General features: G+C 34.1%; 1 protein-coding gene across 3 annotated transcripts in view; it reads left to right on the forward strand.

Moving 5' to 3' along the window:
* The window catches only part of LOC116347544 (protein Teyrha-meyrha), a 42,458-nt gene extending 38,702 nt beyond the window's left edge, over window positions 1-3,756 (forward strand). For 2 of the 3 annotated variants that reach the window (XM_031778164.1, XM_031778183.1), the window contains 3 exons: window positions 64-704; window positions 825-1,059; window positions 1,205-3,756. In XM_031778164.1, the coding sequence (XP_031634024.1) occupies window positions 64-704; window positions 825-1,059; window positions 1,205-1,282 (954 nt within the window). In that variant the 3' untranslated portion in view covers window positions 1,283-3,756. The remainder of the gene's footprint in view (window positions 1-63; window positions 705-824; window positions 1,060-1,204) is intronic. The other variant, XM_031778173.1, reaches the window with a different exon arrangement.
* The last annotated feature ends 10,766 nt before the right edge of the window (window positions 3,757-14,522 follow it).

Raw genomic sequence — 14,522 nt, forward strand, 5'->3', positions numbered from 1 at the left:
TGATTGAACATAGAGAAACCGAATTCCGCCAAACTTAAAAATAAATTCTTATTTATTTACTAGAGTGGCCAGTCGCGATCAGAAGAAGAAGATGAAACAGTTGACGTTGAAAGCTATGGTGACGAAACGGCCAGCAGCGCAATGAATTTGGCCGCTGCACAAAATAATAACAACAATAATAATAATATCACAAAAATGGATTCGATTCGATCAACGATGCGTTCAATGCCGTTCACTAGTAGTGGTGGCGGTATGCCATCAGAAGAGCATATGATAACATCACGCAATAGCATTTGGCAACAGCACACAAAACATCGAATGGGACCAAGTCCACCTAGTATGGGTGCACCAAACTTAGTAAATTCAATGCCAGCTATTGGGTGTGGACCACCGCCAACGATGTTTCCAGTAAGTGAATCTGGTGCACCAACCAGCAGCGATCAAATCAACGAATATGTTGATCGTACGTCTGAATCACCAAATGCCCGAATGTCAACACAGGATCGAAATCGAATTACCGTTATCGGTGGCGGTGATATGTCGAAAGGAAGTGGACGCGATTTAAAAAATGGCGGTGCTGAAACAACACACAATACATGCGATAATGATAATGACGAAGAAGTGATTGTTACAAATGATGAAGACGAATGCCCGAAAAAGATGCAACCATCAACAAAAGATCTCAAACGCAACGATAAAAATAGGTACACACACTCAATCTCTCATTCAATTCAGATAGTTTCGTTGTTGACAAATGGCCATCCATAAAATACGGTGCTAATAAAATTCCCAAAAAAAAACTACATATATCAAATGAATTTCAGTGCGGAAGAGGCCGTATCATCGATGGAAATCGACTCGTCGGCAAACGATTTGTCAAATCATAAAGCGCTGATAACATCACCCGATTCGTATGTTAGCACAACCAACGAACCAACTGAGCCAGCATCACGTGCCCAAGTGCTGGAAGAGTTACGCGCCAGAATACGGGAACTCGAGGGATCACCGCTCAAACTGCGAGGTCACGAAGAAGAACACTACAAATGCTACATATGTAAGGTTAGTTTTTAACTTCTTTTGTTTCCATTCAAATGATTTTCCGTTGCCGTTGCACTTCAAATGCCATTTTAACAAAATATTTCATCTTTTTTCGTATTGTTTTCTCTTTCTTTCTCTATCTCTATCTCTCTCTCTGATGGAACAGGATTCTAAAAAGCCATGCCCACAATGTAAGATTGTTACATCATCAAACGAGCTTCGAAAGATTCATGTTCAAAACTAAAAACACACGAATGATATATATATGTGTATCTGTCCCTAAATCAAGCAAACCAATTTGCATTTAAGTATTGTCTGTGTGCGTATGTAAAACTTAAAATGGAATGGTAAACTGATATCAGTCTTTTGGCATCAAGGATAATATGTGTACGTAAAATAAATGAAAAGTTATACATTTTAAGCATAGCAAATATAAATATATAGTTTAACGACAAAATAATGACACAAACACACACACAAACTAAAGTTAGTTTAAAAAAAAAACCGAAAACTATATCCACAATTAATTCAGACTAACCAAATCGACACAAACAACAAATTAACTGTTTATAACATTTTATTCTTAGACTTATGATAATTTAACAGATATAATTAGTGTTTATTTTAGAGTTTCAGCGGTGAGAAGAGTCGTCGAATAGTATTTGAAATGATTTTGTCAATTGTGAGAATAGAAAGAGAGTAAAACAGGACTTTAAACAATAAAATTGGATCTGATATTGAAATAAAATGCAAAATTTGTTAATTAGGTGTAATGAAAAGTGAATTCTATCGTTAAAATCAAAATTTAGCTCAACTTAATCGTCCCAAGTATCAAACAATCATCTCTTTCTCTCTCGATTATTTGGTTTTATGCTCAAGCAGTTTTGAAAGCATGTGTACTTCACACTTATTTTCTTCTAAATCTTCGGGTGAGTTCCAATTCCAAACGCTGTGGCAAAAGGTACACTCTCATGCTAACCATGTCCAAATTATTCAAAACTAAAAACGATATATTGTGCAATATACTAAAGTAATTTAAAGAAGAAAAAAAAAACTAGAAATTAAACGGAAGAATGAAAAGCACAGTTAATGTGTAAGTAACGATGGCAAGGTTTGCAAAAGTATAAGAAATTTTCTTTAAAAGATTCTCTCTCATATTTTTTTGTTTTGATTTGGTTTGAAATTAAGTCATGATTTTTTAATTATCAAGTATGTTTTTTTCTTAAGTATACGTAATACTTCTTAATTTCCTCTCTGTCCAATGAGCCTTTCATTCTTCGAATGTTGTTTTGCTGCCAGTTCTATATTTCAATTTTGTCTATATTCAAAAAGTGAAATCAGCACAAATATATATTCTATGCAACATTTTCTTTGCAACGCATCCTGCTCCAACGCCTGCCGCTGTTATGTGTGTGCTTTTTTCTCTCGTTCTTGTCGATTAATTGCGCGCATGTTATGTGCTCCCCAGTGTTTACGAATATAATAATAAAACTAAATTATTAAAATATAACTGGATTGGGCGGTGCTCGGTGCCTTTTCTTCAGTACCCGCCTCTGCACACAGTTAAAACAAATAATGAACGAATGAATATATAAAATACACATGAAAAAATGCCCAACATCATCACTCGTCGACAAAATTCACACGCGAGAGAGATATTCGATAAAAAGAAAGTAAACATGGAGAGAGCAGCCGCATTTGAAGGCAGAAAAAGGTTGAACAAGTAAGCGCTTTGAAGTTAAAAAGCACACAAATACACACACACACACACTGCATAAATTATAGACTGATGGAAATTTATTCATCATTTTAAAATGCGGCACATAAAACTGTCTATAATATTTGGTCGATTGCTGTTTTGCATATGGCTAACATTGGCGTTTTTTGTTTTTTTTTTAACTCTTCTTTATTTTAAATGAAAATAAACGACTAACGCTACTGAACTGTCATTTAACATGTTCGCTCACACTAACTCAATTGCAAGAGCAGCCACAAGACAATTCAAGTGGGAGAAAGATTTTGTTGACAGTTCATATGATAGTGTAGGAAATGGTTAATCGTTCTTTTAAGTTGATAGCATTTTAAGAGTAAATAAAATCAAGCGAATACGGTAAAATGTTGCTAATATGGTGAAGTTTTGGCTTAAAAATTAGTAATTATTTTCGAATTATTTGGCAGAGGTTTAAAAAAAATGCCATTATTTCTAGACAATTCATCGGTTTGATTCATTTCAAATTCATTTTCTACTTTTTCTTTTGAACTAGCACATTTTTTGTACTTTAATTTTTTTTTATTCCTTTTTTTTAAGAACGAGCAAACTATTCAATTTTTATAGTATTTTTAGGTATTATGTATGTACAATTGAATGTAAAACAAATTTACTTGTAGCCCGGAAGAGAAACACTATCACTTAGGAGGTAAAGCAAAGCCATACAAAGAATTGGCCATACATTGGCCCATGAGCATTTTATTTAGATGTGTATAATACCATTTAAAAAACTTTATTTGCATGTCGGTAAATGAAAAAGGGAAAAAAAGGAAAAGAAAATTCGTCTGTGGATTATTAATTAGGTTAGTGTAAAATGTCAAAATGTCTAGCTGAATTCTAACATTTATTGTTCAATTATTTGTCAGATACAATGAAGGTTACAACAAACAAAGCAAACTCTAATGACAACAAACAAAAATAAATTTCAACAATTCTAGTAACTCCCTAATTTATATTATTATCAATTATAGTGACAAAAGAAAAGTTCCGAATAAAGAAAATCATATTCAAATTAACACAAAATTAATGCTGTTTCAATTTTTCCATTTTTTTTTTTTTTTTTTTTTTTTTTTGCAAAAACAAACAACAACAACACATTTGAACTTTAATCAAAACTGTAAATAATGTTGCACCATTCAACAAAACAATTTACTTAAAATGTCAGTCAACAATTTTGTTTTCGCATCAACAGTGTGTAAGTAATGAAACTTACACTATAGTAAGTAATAATAAATCTAAGAATCCATAGATTTGTTCCATCGCACGTAAGAGAAAAAAAAGTGAGAATGGCGAAAAAAAAGCGTGCATGGACAAGAGCTAAATATATGCGCGACGACTGACAACAGGCAAGTGTGTAAAACAGTGTCATCAAGTTAAATGTTTTATCTGTTGATTCAATCGGAATTGGTAGAGTTTTTCTGTTCGGTTTACAGTTTAACCAACATCGCTTTTCAACGTTGATTTTAACACCGAGAGAGAAAAAGACGAAAAGAGAAAAGATGCTTTGCACATTATTTTCACAATGTGTCATGTACGTGAATATATATGTATATATTTTTTGTTGTTGAATTCATTGATTGCTTTTTATTCGTTTATCGTTTTCTCTTTTCGTTTGTGTGTTTTTTTTATTCACTCTTTCACTGGTTCTATTGTTTGTTCCTTTGTTTTCGATTGCGTTACATTGTGTGCACTAAACAAGTCTCAGGAAGACTTCATTCGCAACTATTGATTGTTATCACCGTTGATGCTCCAGCAAACTTAACTGGAAATTTGTGTAAATCCCATAACTGCGTCGCATCGTTGATTGATTTCTTGAATGGTCTCGGTTGATGGGTGTAGCTAAGAGTTGAAACACTGAATAAGAATTATTATCGTTGCCATGGAATGAGATTTATCTTGCTAAACACATGGATTTGCATTACACACAGGACACATCTCTTCTTTTATATGAAAATCGAAATTTAAGCAAGAAAACAAAACAAAACAACAAAATTAAAACACACTGGAAAATGTAAAACTACAACGAAAAATGCACTCTTTTCTTGGCCACTTGCGGCCCGGCCAAAATACATTAACTATATTTTACAAATGGAAAGCCGAGTCAGATTGCAACATCTAAGCACTTATAAATTATTCAATAGTCAGAGCAGTGAAATAAGAAAAATACAAGGCAAGTCGAATAATGCGATGAACAAAACCACGCGCATTTAAATTTGTCGACGATTGTGTTCGGTTTGTCGGTTGATTTTTTTCGCCTGTCAATAGCACATGTATTCCATAACAATTCATATTTTTAAGCAAAGCCCAACTAAAAAAAAAGTCCATACATAAACGAAACTACTTTGCACCGTTGCATTCATTGAAAATGAAAGCATTTTCCAGTAAACAAAACTTCCACAATAAAACGCTAAACAGAAATCAAGAAATAATATTAATTTTTCTTTCAAATTTAATTTATTTTACTAATCTTTCGATGAAAAAGAAAACTTCATTGTCGATGAATATGTTAATAAAAACCGAACTTGAGTTCAGTTTGAGGAACAGCAACATATCCACTAACTCATTCATTTTTCGATGAATTTGGTGCTTTTTTACGATTTTATTGCAAGTTATATTTTCCGATGCGCAAAGTTCGGTCAGTTGTTGTTTTTTTCTTCGTCTTCAAATTCTTCTCTTCATTTTCATTCTTCGTTCGAATATGCGGCTAAATATTTTATAGCTCGTGAACACATCAAAACAAAACATTTTTTTTTCTTCCTTCACCGGCTCGAATGGCAGAATGAATGCAATACAAAAGTCATATAAAAACCGCGACCATCCGAATACAATGGACCTTAATTTTCCCATGTAGTAAATAAAATGCGAAAGACTCTTATGATTGTGCATACGCATAACCAGCTAACAAAACAAAGCCAAAAAGACAACGAAGAAGAAAAAAAAAACCAAATGCACACACACAAATTTTATTGATTTACATTTGTTGCACAGCTGCTTCAGTTCAACTTGCCGCTGAATTATTGCATTTGCTTGCTTTTGGAAAAACTCCGTTTGATGGTTTTTCTTCAGAGTGGCGCAAATTTATGCCAGCGACTATAAGTGCGCGTACGTTCAATCGCTCGTTCGCTCGTTCGCCCTCTCGAAACAGTAGTTGTTGTAGTCGAGACAACGAGCGTGCAACGGAATCCGAACCGAGTTCTATACACGTTCATTGCATCGATTCTTGGGACACATTATATATAGTGTATATAACCGATTTGAATGGAGAATTTATTAACATATTCCAAAGACAAATAATGGTCAATAGCGTGCGATTGGATACCAATGTAAACCAATGCACTTAATTCTGCTATATATGGATAAATTGGACAAAATACTTTTACGTTTTGTTTTGTATACATCGCACCCAGAAATATAATTGCATTCATTGGCACGCATCACATTGAATCTTTTCCTCTACTTTCGACTCTCATAGATAATTTGCATTACATAGGGGAAATTGATTCACTTAGAGTCTTGCACATTTTTCAATCGTTCTTTTGGGATCAGCACAAATTTGACGGCATTCGGATGAATGTTTGAAGAAAATATTTCGTTCAGAGTTGAAACAGCCGAAATGACCAAAATATTTATGCGCAGCATCATTAGAATGAACAAATATATTGTTATGTGCAGTTGCATTAGCCGTTCATGCATAAAAATCGATTAAACTTGTAAGGTTTGGAAGTCAAAGTAGCCCATTTTTCATTTAACCATAAAAAACTTCTCATACTCGTTAGAATTAATCATTGCAAATCGCCAATAGTCAAATTTTGCAAAATGTCTATTTCCGCATGGTTCATCAGGGCAGATTTGTCACATATGCTGTATCTAAACTATATCGGCACGTGACTGTGAGGATGAGGTGAAAAAGAGGGAAACATGTGGTCAGTAATTTTAGCTGGCATCATTGATTTGTACAGCTAATTTATCATATTTATCATATATAAACTGTATACAATTGGCCGGCATAACTAATAATTTACACAATTTACATATTCACACCTGCCGTTCGCAATCATCTTTATCATAGTTAGTGATGATGATACCTAATGATGTGGCCTTGTGCACAAGTTGTGCTCAAGTAACACGTCAATTTGCATTTTATTAAATGTTCCAAAAGCATCGAAATAATGTCTAAGATTCGGAAACGAGACAGAGAAAGTATTCATTCAATTCATTCAAAAGATTACATTTATGCAGAAAAAAAATCATTTTCATCGTCTGTCAATCATGATTGCGTTTTAGACTGAACAATTTAAGGATAGTGTATTTTGTTATTCGTTCGTGTTTTTTTGGTGTCACTGCTCACTAAACTCTGTTGATTTAAAAAATTTCCTCCAATTCTATGACGGTATTGTACAGTTGATAGTATAATCAGATTAGAGTTTTTCGGGTGTACTTTGAGCATAGACAACAGAGATTATTCCATCCCAATAATGTCAAACAGATTGCAAACAATAGAATCATCGAATCGATACAGACGATATAATGTGCGCGCAACAAAACAGTTGGAGCAGATGGCACATTTACGGAACGAACGTATCAATAAACGTTCACACAAATCAAACAAGTGCACAGCCATTCTCGGCGCTAAGCAAGCAAACAATGTTTCACGGGCGCGTGCACTGAAGGTTCAATGTTGAACAAAAAAAAAACCATCGACCAACAATATAAATCAAATTAATAAATTAATAAAAAAAAATTGTTATTTTTTGGTATCGTGTCAATTGCGGGCTCAATTTTTGTGGTTAAACACTTAATCAACGCCATTGAGTTTTTAAAATGAATGATATTTGTGTAAACAGTTGGGCGCGGGCTAAAGTGGCTCAATTAGAAAATTGAATTGGACGAACCGATGTCGGGGCCAGGATGCTTTTTTTCTATACCGTTTGCGCTAGAGCCCTCATCGAATCGTTGATTGTATATGTGCGCATACAAAATCGTCTCTCTCCCTCTCGCCGCCCTGTCTGCATACATTCGATTTTGACATTGTCAAATATTTGTTCATCATTTTCTCATCAAATATTCAAATGGTTAAATTGTTTCAATTGCACTCAAATTAAAATGTGCAAACGCAAATTAAACGATTTTCAACACCACCGACTACAAATAATGGCCAATGATGAATTTGATGTGAGCCGCAGCAGTAGCATCGCTTAAAAAAAAGAACACGAATTATTATGAAAAATAATTCACGACAAACCGCAGAACAAAATCAAAAAAACACTGTGTACATAAACACGCGAATACGGTTTAACATAATTTAATTATAGTCAACGCCCTCAGTGTTCCGGTTGGATAAAAGTTTTGCTGATGTTTTCCATATCGTCAAGTTGAAGAGTTTCAATGGAAAACTTTTTTTTTTGTTGTTGTTCATTTATTCAATTCAACTCTTAAGCGCTTGATATTATTATTGCAATAAAAAGTGTTCAATTGTCAGCCGGAGGCATCCCATTTTCTTTGCTGCTGGACAACCGAGAGTAATCATGAAGAATCATTTCTGTTGACATCATAAATTGTTGGCAACTTCCAAACGCTTGATTATGGAACAGTGTCGAATCCACTTTTGAATGTTTGCGGTAAAATTTTGCGATCGAATCATGGCCGGTGTGATTCACTTGTCTATGGTTCGTTAATTTTTATTCATTTCGTTTCGTTGACTGAACTGTGCCGATGTTTTGCGATTGAGTATTTCAAATACACATTTTCCGCACCGTTTTTTTTTTTTTGTATCGCCGGAATTGCAATTGGGTATGTGTACGAGCGCAAATGCACATCGAATGCATTCGGTTTCATCGAAAAAGCCAACTTGAAATGTAATGCCAAACAGCTAGTTTGGATCAAACATTGTGCGTTTGACCGATGTTTCAAGGTGCCACTGTGAATTTTTCAGCTAGGGGATGCTTCTTTGGAAATTATCAAGAATTTAATTCAAAAATTGTCTCCAACTTCCAAATTTTACCATCACTGGCGAAAATTGGCCAAACTGTGAAACTTTCGTAATTCGCTAAGAAAATGTGTCGGTTCGTTAAAATTTAATAGACCCGGTTTTGAAACTCTTGATATAAAATTGGAACTATAGTTAGATATATAGTAGATTATAGTAAATTCCAGTGTTACTAAATCTTGTATTTCTAATAGACAGTTGCATTAAATGACTTTATTTATTTTCAAAATCAGTTTAAACGAAATTCAGCGATACATTTCAAATTGACATCATCACGTCGTTTTTAATTTTCTGATAAATTTTGAGTTTTTTTTTTCTTCCCTGACATGAAAGTGTGATGGACGCTGATAAGACTCGTGCACAACTCCAGTACACTTTTATACAAGTATACATATATTTTTTTATTCAATCATTTTTACAGTGCCATGTCATCTCATCCATATCTACAAATACTTATCATTTTTACGCAAATGCTGAACGTAAATTGGCTCTAGTGTGTTAAACGAAGTGTTAAATTGGACATAATATGCATATTGCATAAATGATGTAACGTTGATGCATACGAAACTAATGCACAGCTATGTGAACCATTAAACCGAAGTAAATTGCATGCAAATACACAGATACATACACGCACACATCCGAATAGGCGCTGTTGCGCCCAAAAAGATCATATCAAAATAACAGTTAAACCTACCATATTCATATAAATTTCCTTGAACCTTACATAACAGACGAGTGATTTCGATGCAACCACATATATCGTATTTCTACCATTTTGAAAATGCATAATTCTGCTCATTGAACATTTCATTTAAATTTAAATTTGCTAGGCTGGGTCTTTTTTTCTCTCTCTTTCTCTCTTTCACTTCGGTTGTGTATGTTATTTCCAAGTGCAATGTTTTTTTTTATTTGTGTTTATTTGTTTGATTGTACAGTACAATTGCTGATTTGCCGACAAAAATGGTGAAAACGCATTCTCAGTGAGAATCATGAATCGAAATTAAAATAGAAACAATCGGAAAATGGAATAAATAATTTGGCCCAAAAGACAAGCCCATTCAAAACGGATAAAATAGAATTTCTAAGAAACAGCAAGAAATGCTGATGTTCTCAACAATTACAATTTATTCATTCATAATAGTTTATATGCAAAATTTAGGTCGTAAATTTTCAAAAACAAGACAACGGATAACGTTATACGGGCATACACCTTGCTCGCACACCGTACACCAATTGAAAATATAATTGTTGATGTGATAGTTCTGCACATCCGATTGTTTGTGATCAATTGAACTCCATTTTGAATAGAACAATAACAATCGTCTCAATTTTCCAAATCAAAATCGCTTATAACATTGCAAAATGTTAAAAAGCGTTTTTAATTGCCCCAAATAAAATTCAAATCGTCGATGTTGAAAATGAACCTGTTTTCGAACCATAAAGCATTCACCTATGTACTTTCAATTTTATGTGTACTCATTCATCGCATTTTCTAATTGAACGTTAAAGATTCTCACTTGTATTAACACTTGAAAGATCAAAACGATTTCCGTGTGCATACTTTTTTTTAATAAGTACTATAGAAGATAACAGGATTTTAATTAAGAATCATCTGTACTTTTTTTAAATATTGCTCATTTAGATCGGTCAAAGATGTTTCCGCCAGAGAATCCGCTAGATTTTTTTTCCGTGTTCCCCATTTAAATGTGCGTTGACTTAATATTAACGCTATGGACTGTGTATGACTGTTGCATGAGATTAAGTCACGAAATTTTATCATGAAGTACATTTCTGTTAGAGCTTAGGCATTTTAAACCACTTGTAAAAATAGACGACTGAACAAACGAACGAAGGCAATGGAAAGTCATCAGATCTTTGACAACCCATTTATGGATGATAGCGTTTATCTATCTGATTTAGTGTTATATTCCCCGGTTCTTCATGTTCTTTTGAAGATACGAAAGAAAAAAATCAGAATCGCAAAAAAAGAGCGGGCTCGTGTACAATTAACATAGACGATAAAAATCCATTCTGCATACGCTAATCACATTTAATGAATATTCGTACATTTCGGCTTTTTTCATCTTCATTCTCATCGTTATCGTTGTTGTTGTTGTTGTTGTCGTCGTATTTACTGTCGTCGTGTCTATTACCCTAATTTGATGTTTGTTCCACTGCTTGATAGAAATGAAAAAAAAAACTATTCACTTCGGTTCGTTTTTATTTTTTTTTTGCTCTTCGAACAGTTTTGTGAAGGGTGTTGTGATATGGTGTTCAAATGCAAACGGGTCCATAAATCGAATGAGTTCATTGTATTTGCGACTGTAACGGCTGGAGTGGGAATTGCAATCTTTGAGCTTGTGAAGAGTCAAAGTTGTCGTATTTCTGTTCGCATTTTATAGGATCTCTTAATTTGATGATTGAAAAAAAAAAAAAATATTTCATGCAAATTGTTTAGATTTTTTTCTCTCCAAAAAATACGAATTCATTAGAAAATGCCATTGGAAATCTACGTGGGTGGATATGTGTGACATTTTTGGCCCGACAACCTTTTTGTTCCCTTTTTTATGTGCTGATTTTTGATGTGTCTGAAACATAGTTCATCACAAAATTCGTAAGCACCCATGTACGTTTACATTTTCCAAATCAAACACACTTATTTCTGTAAATTTAGCAAATTAGTTTCCAATTTGTTTGGCGTTTGTTCGGTATGGTGTCAGTATTGATGCATGTGTCGCTCATCGTAGTATGTTCCAATTTATTGTCAATCGTTTAAATATTATCGCATCTATCCACTTTTATCCGATGTGAATCCAATCACCGCAACTCGTTAAAATGTCTTTCTCTCTCTCTCTGGCGTTAACTTTTTTTCTTTTCGTTGTGTCATTCGCAATCGGATAGATTTGATTATAATCCTAGCTCGTTTGTGGAGCGCTCAAGTGATGCAAAGAGGTCACATCAAACCAGAAATAAAACACACACACTCATGTAATGCCGGGGCACTGGCCAATTGACTGTATAAACTATGAGCCACACACAATCACAACGACAATCTGAAAAGGATATGTCAACTTTCGCACATACGGTATTTAAGTGGGTGAAAAAGAATTAAATTCTTTCATCGCATCCTATATACGAGTGCACGCGACCGAAACAGAAAAAGAGTGCAAGAGAGAGGGCAAGGGAAATCGAAAGGGCGACGACAGAGAAAGGCACAACCAAAACGCCAATTCATATTAATCAAAATGTTTGTCAGTAGAAAAGATAAATGTCCAAAGCATGATATATTGACCGTATCATAAGTTGTTTCCCGTTACAATTTTGGTTCATTTTGTACAGATCGCTCACACATTCATTTTGGCGCATATGAATAATGGGCACGGGGATCTACATCTGATATGTTTATAAATGCATACTCGATGCCCAAATCAAGCAAAATATTAACAAAACACTTTTCCTGTGAAAATCCCACTTCACGGCATTGTAATTTGGTGTGTGTGTGCGTGCATGAGTTCAGTGTTTCATCTGGCCATCGAATATATGTATACAACAAAGACAACCGAGTAGTCGAGATTATATATGCCATCATGCAAATAAACACATGCATTACACATACAAGCAGAGGATATGTCAAAAATGTACCAATGAGTCGGCATTCAAAAGCCATTTAACATTCAATGCCAAATTACACCATATTACGTGCCTTGGCTTCGCAAAAGATACACACATTCACATCAACTAGATGAAAATAGACAACATAAATCCCCTAATTTAATGTCCATTAGTCGAGGACAGAAAATTTTCACTACACTTAAGCTATTTAGAATGAGAAATGGTTTTTACACATTTCATAGATCATCAATTGATGCATACGGCCAAATCTGATATTTTACTAACTCGTTGAATGCATATCATCTTGGATTTCTCACTCACTTTCCCTTCCGGCTACCGAATGTGTTATACACAAAAAAAATCGAATAATGCAATACATATAATTTCTTGTTCCGTTGACACTGTGGCGGAAACGGTGTATGAGACATGTTTTCCTAAGTGCATCTACTTCACCAAATATTTATCCAAGTTCAAAGGTGAACAAGTTCGAGCCACTTTAACCGCTGTTCCATATTCATGAAATTATTTATGCAAAAAATTGCAACGTCTTCTGATAGCATCAATACTTGCAACAGGCGTGACAAAGATCTCTCTTATACACAAGCACAGCGATATATTTCAAGCGAGTGCTCACTTCAGAGTTGGAAATATGGAACTTTACTGTACTTATGATCAAACGCTCTGACGAAACAAGCAGATTTTTTTTATAATTACATTTAAAGCGGTTGATGGAACAAATTAGCTTCGCGAGATAAATATATAACTTTTTGAGAATCGGATGCAAAATCGGCATTTATGTTTTATGATTTTTTTTCAACACATTTTTGAATTTGGCTATATTAAGATATTTCAAATCAACCTATTGAAATAAGAATAACACCCTTAAAAGAATGATAATCATCACTCTTTTTGAGCTATCTGAGTGTGTAATATCCAAAAAAAACAGTGAAATAAGATATTTTCGCGAAGAAAAATGGTTCTTTCTCTTTGGGTATTGTTTCTGTGAAGTTTCAAACGGAATGAGTTGAAAAATACGCGAATCACGGGGTCGAAGCAGGGAAAAATGTCGAAGTGAAAACATTGCATATAGCTTATTACCATTTTTAATTAGGTAAAGGCCAATAATCACCCTTTTTTTCATAAATTGTGGCCTTTTGGTTTCTTTTTGTGTCTTAAGTGTACTCTGTTTTATTAGATTTTATTTAATTAAATTGTCTACATTTTTTTCATCTCTTCGATGGCTGTTTCGAAACGAATGAAACTTCATCAGAGATAGAGAGTGAGTGAGAGTGAAAGAGAATCACGGGGAGATTGTAAAAGATATACACTTGAGAATCATGTTCTTCGGTCGTTTTTGATGTACAGACGAAAGTGTGAGGTGATAAAAAGGAGCGTACTTGTTAAATGTTAAAAGTGTGTTGTGTTGATCTTTAACTGCTATCCAAGTATTGCAAAGAAAATAGTATAGCGATAGCTGTTGTCGGTCAAATTTATTGTGTGCCGAACAAAAATACAGCGTGCGCGAAAAAGTCATTTATTAGGCAAAGCAAAATTTACACTCATTTCTATCTGTAGTGGAGAATAGCGCGCGTGCAATGTCGAAGAGAAAAACAACAAGTTTTATCTATCATTTTTTTCATGCAGTGGGGTTGTTCTCTTTTTCATCTTGGCTGCGGGAAAAGAAGCCGCAGCTAAACGACCACATGCTTCTTCTTTTTTCTGGGTCGACTGTTGGACAACGATGAAAGAAAAAAAAGAAACGAGAATGTTTCCTTTGTCTTTTTATGGCCTCAATGTGAATTTATCAAATATAAAATGTTAATAAATATTCTATTTTTCATATTCTTTTGATTATGTTTGCTTGTTCAAAAAACATTTGCGTTTCTTTCTCTCTCTTCCATTCTGTGTTGCGGTTTTGAAGGTGATGAAATGAGCGCAAATGATGTAACAATGAGATTTTTATTGATGCTGGGGTGGGCCAACATTGCCACCACATCATGATATTATTATAACTGATGCGAACGAGAGAGAAAAAATGATAATCGTTGAGAGAATGAATCCATCGAAATAATTTAGATAGAATCGTCTATTATTGCAAGTATGTATGTCTTGTTT

The sequence above is a fragment of the Contarinia nasturtii genome, unplaced genomic scaffold, assembly GCF_009176525.2.
Source record: "Contarinia nasturtii isolate CC-2019 unplaced genomic scaffold, AAFC_CNas_1.1 Cnas_scaffold_129, whole genome shotgun sequence".
Taxonomy (NCBI): Eukaryota; Metazoa; Arthropoda; class Insecta; order Diptera; family Cecidomyiidae; genus Contarinia; species Contarinia nasturtii.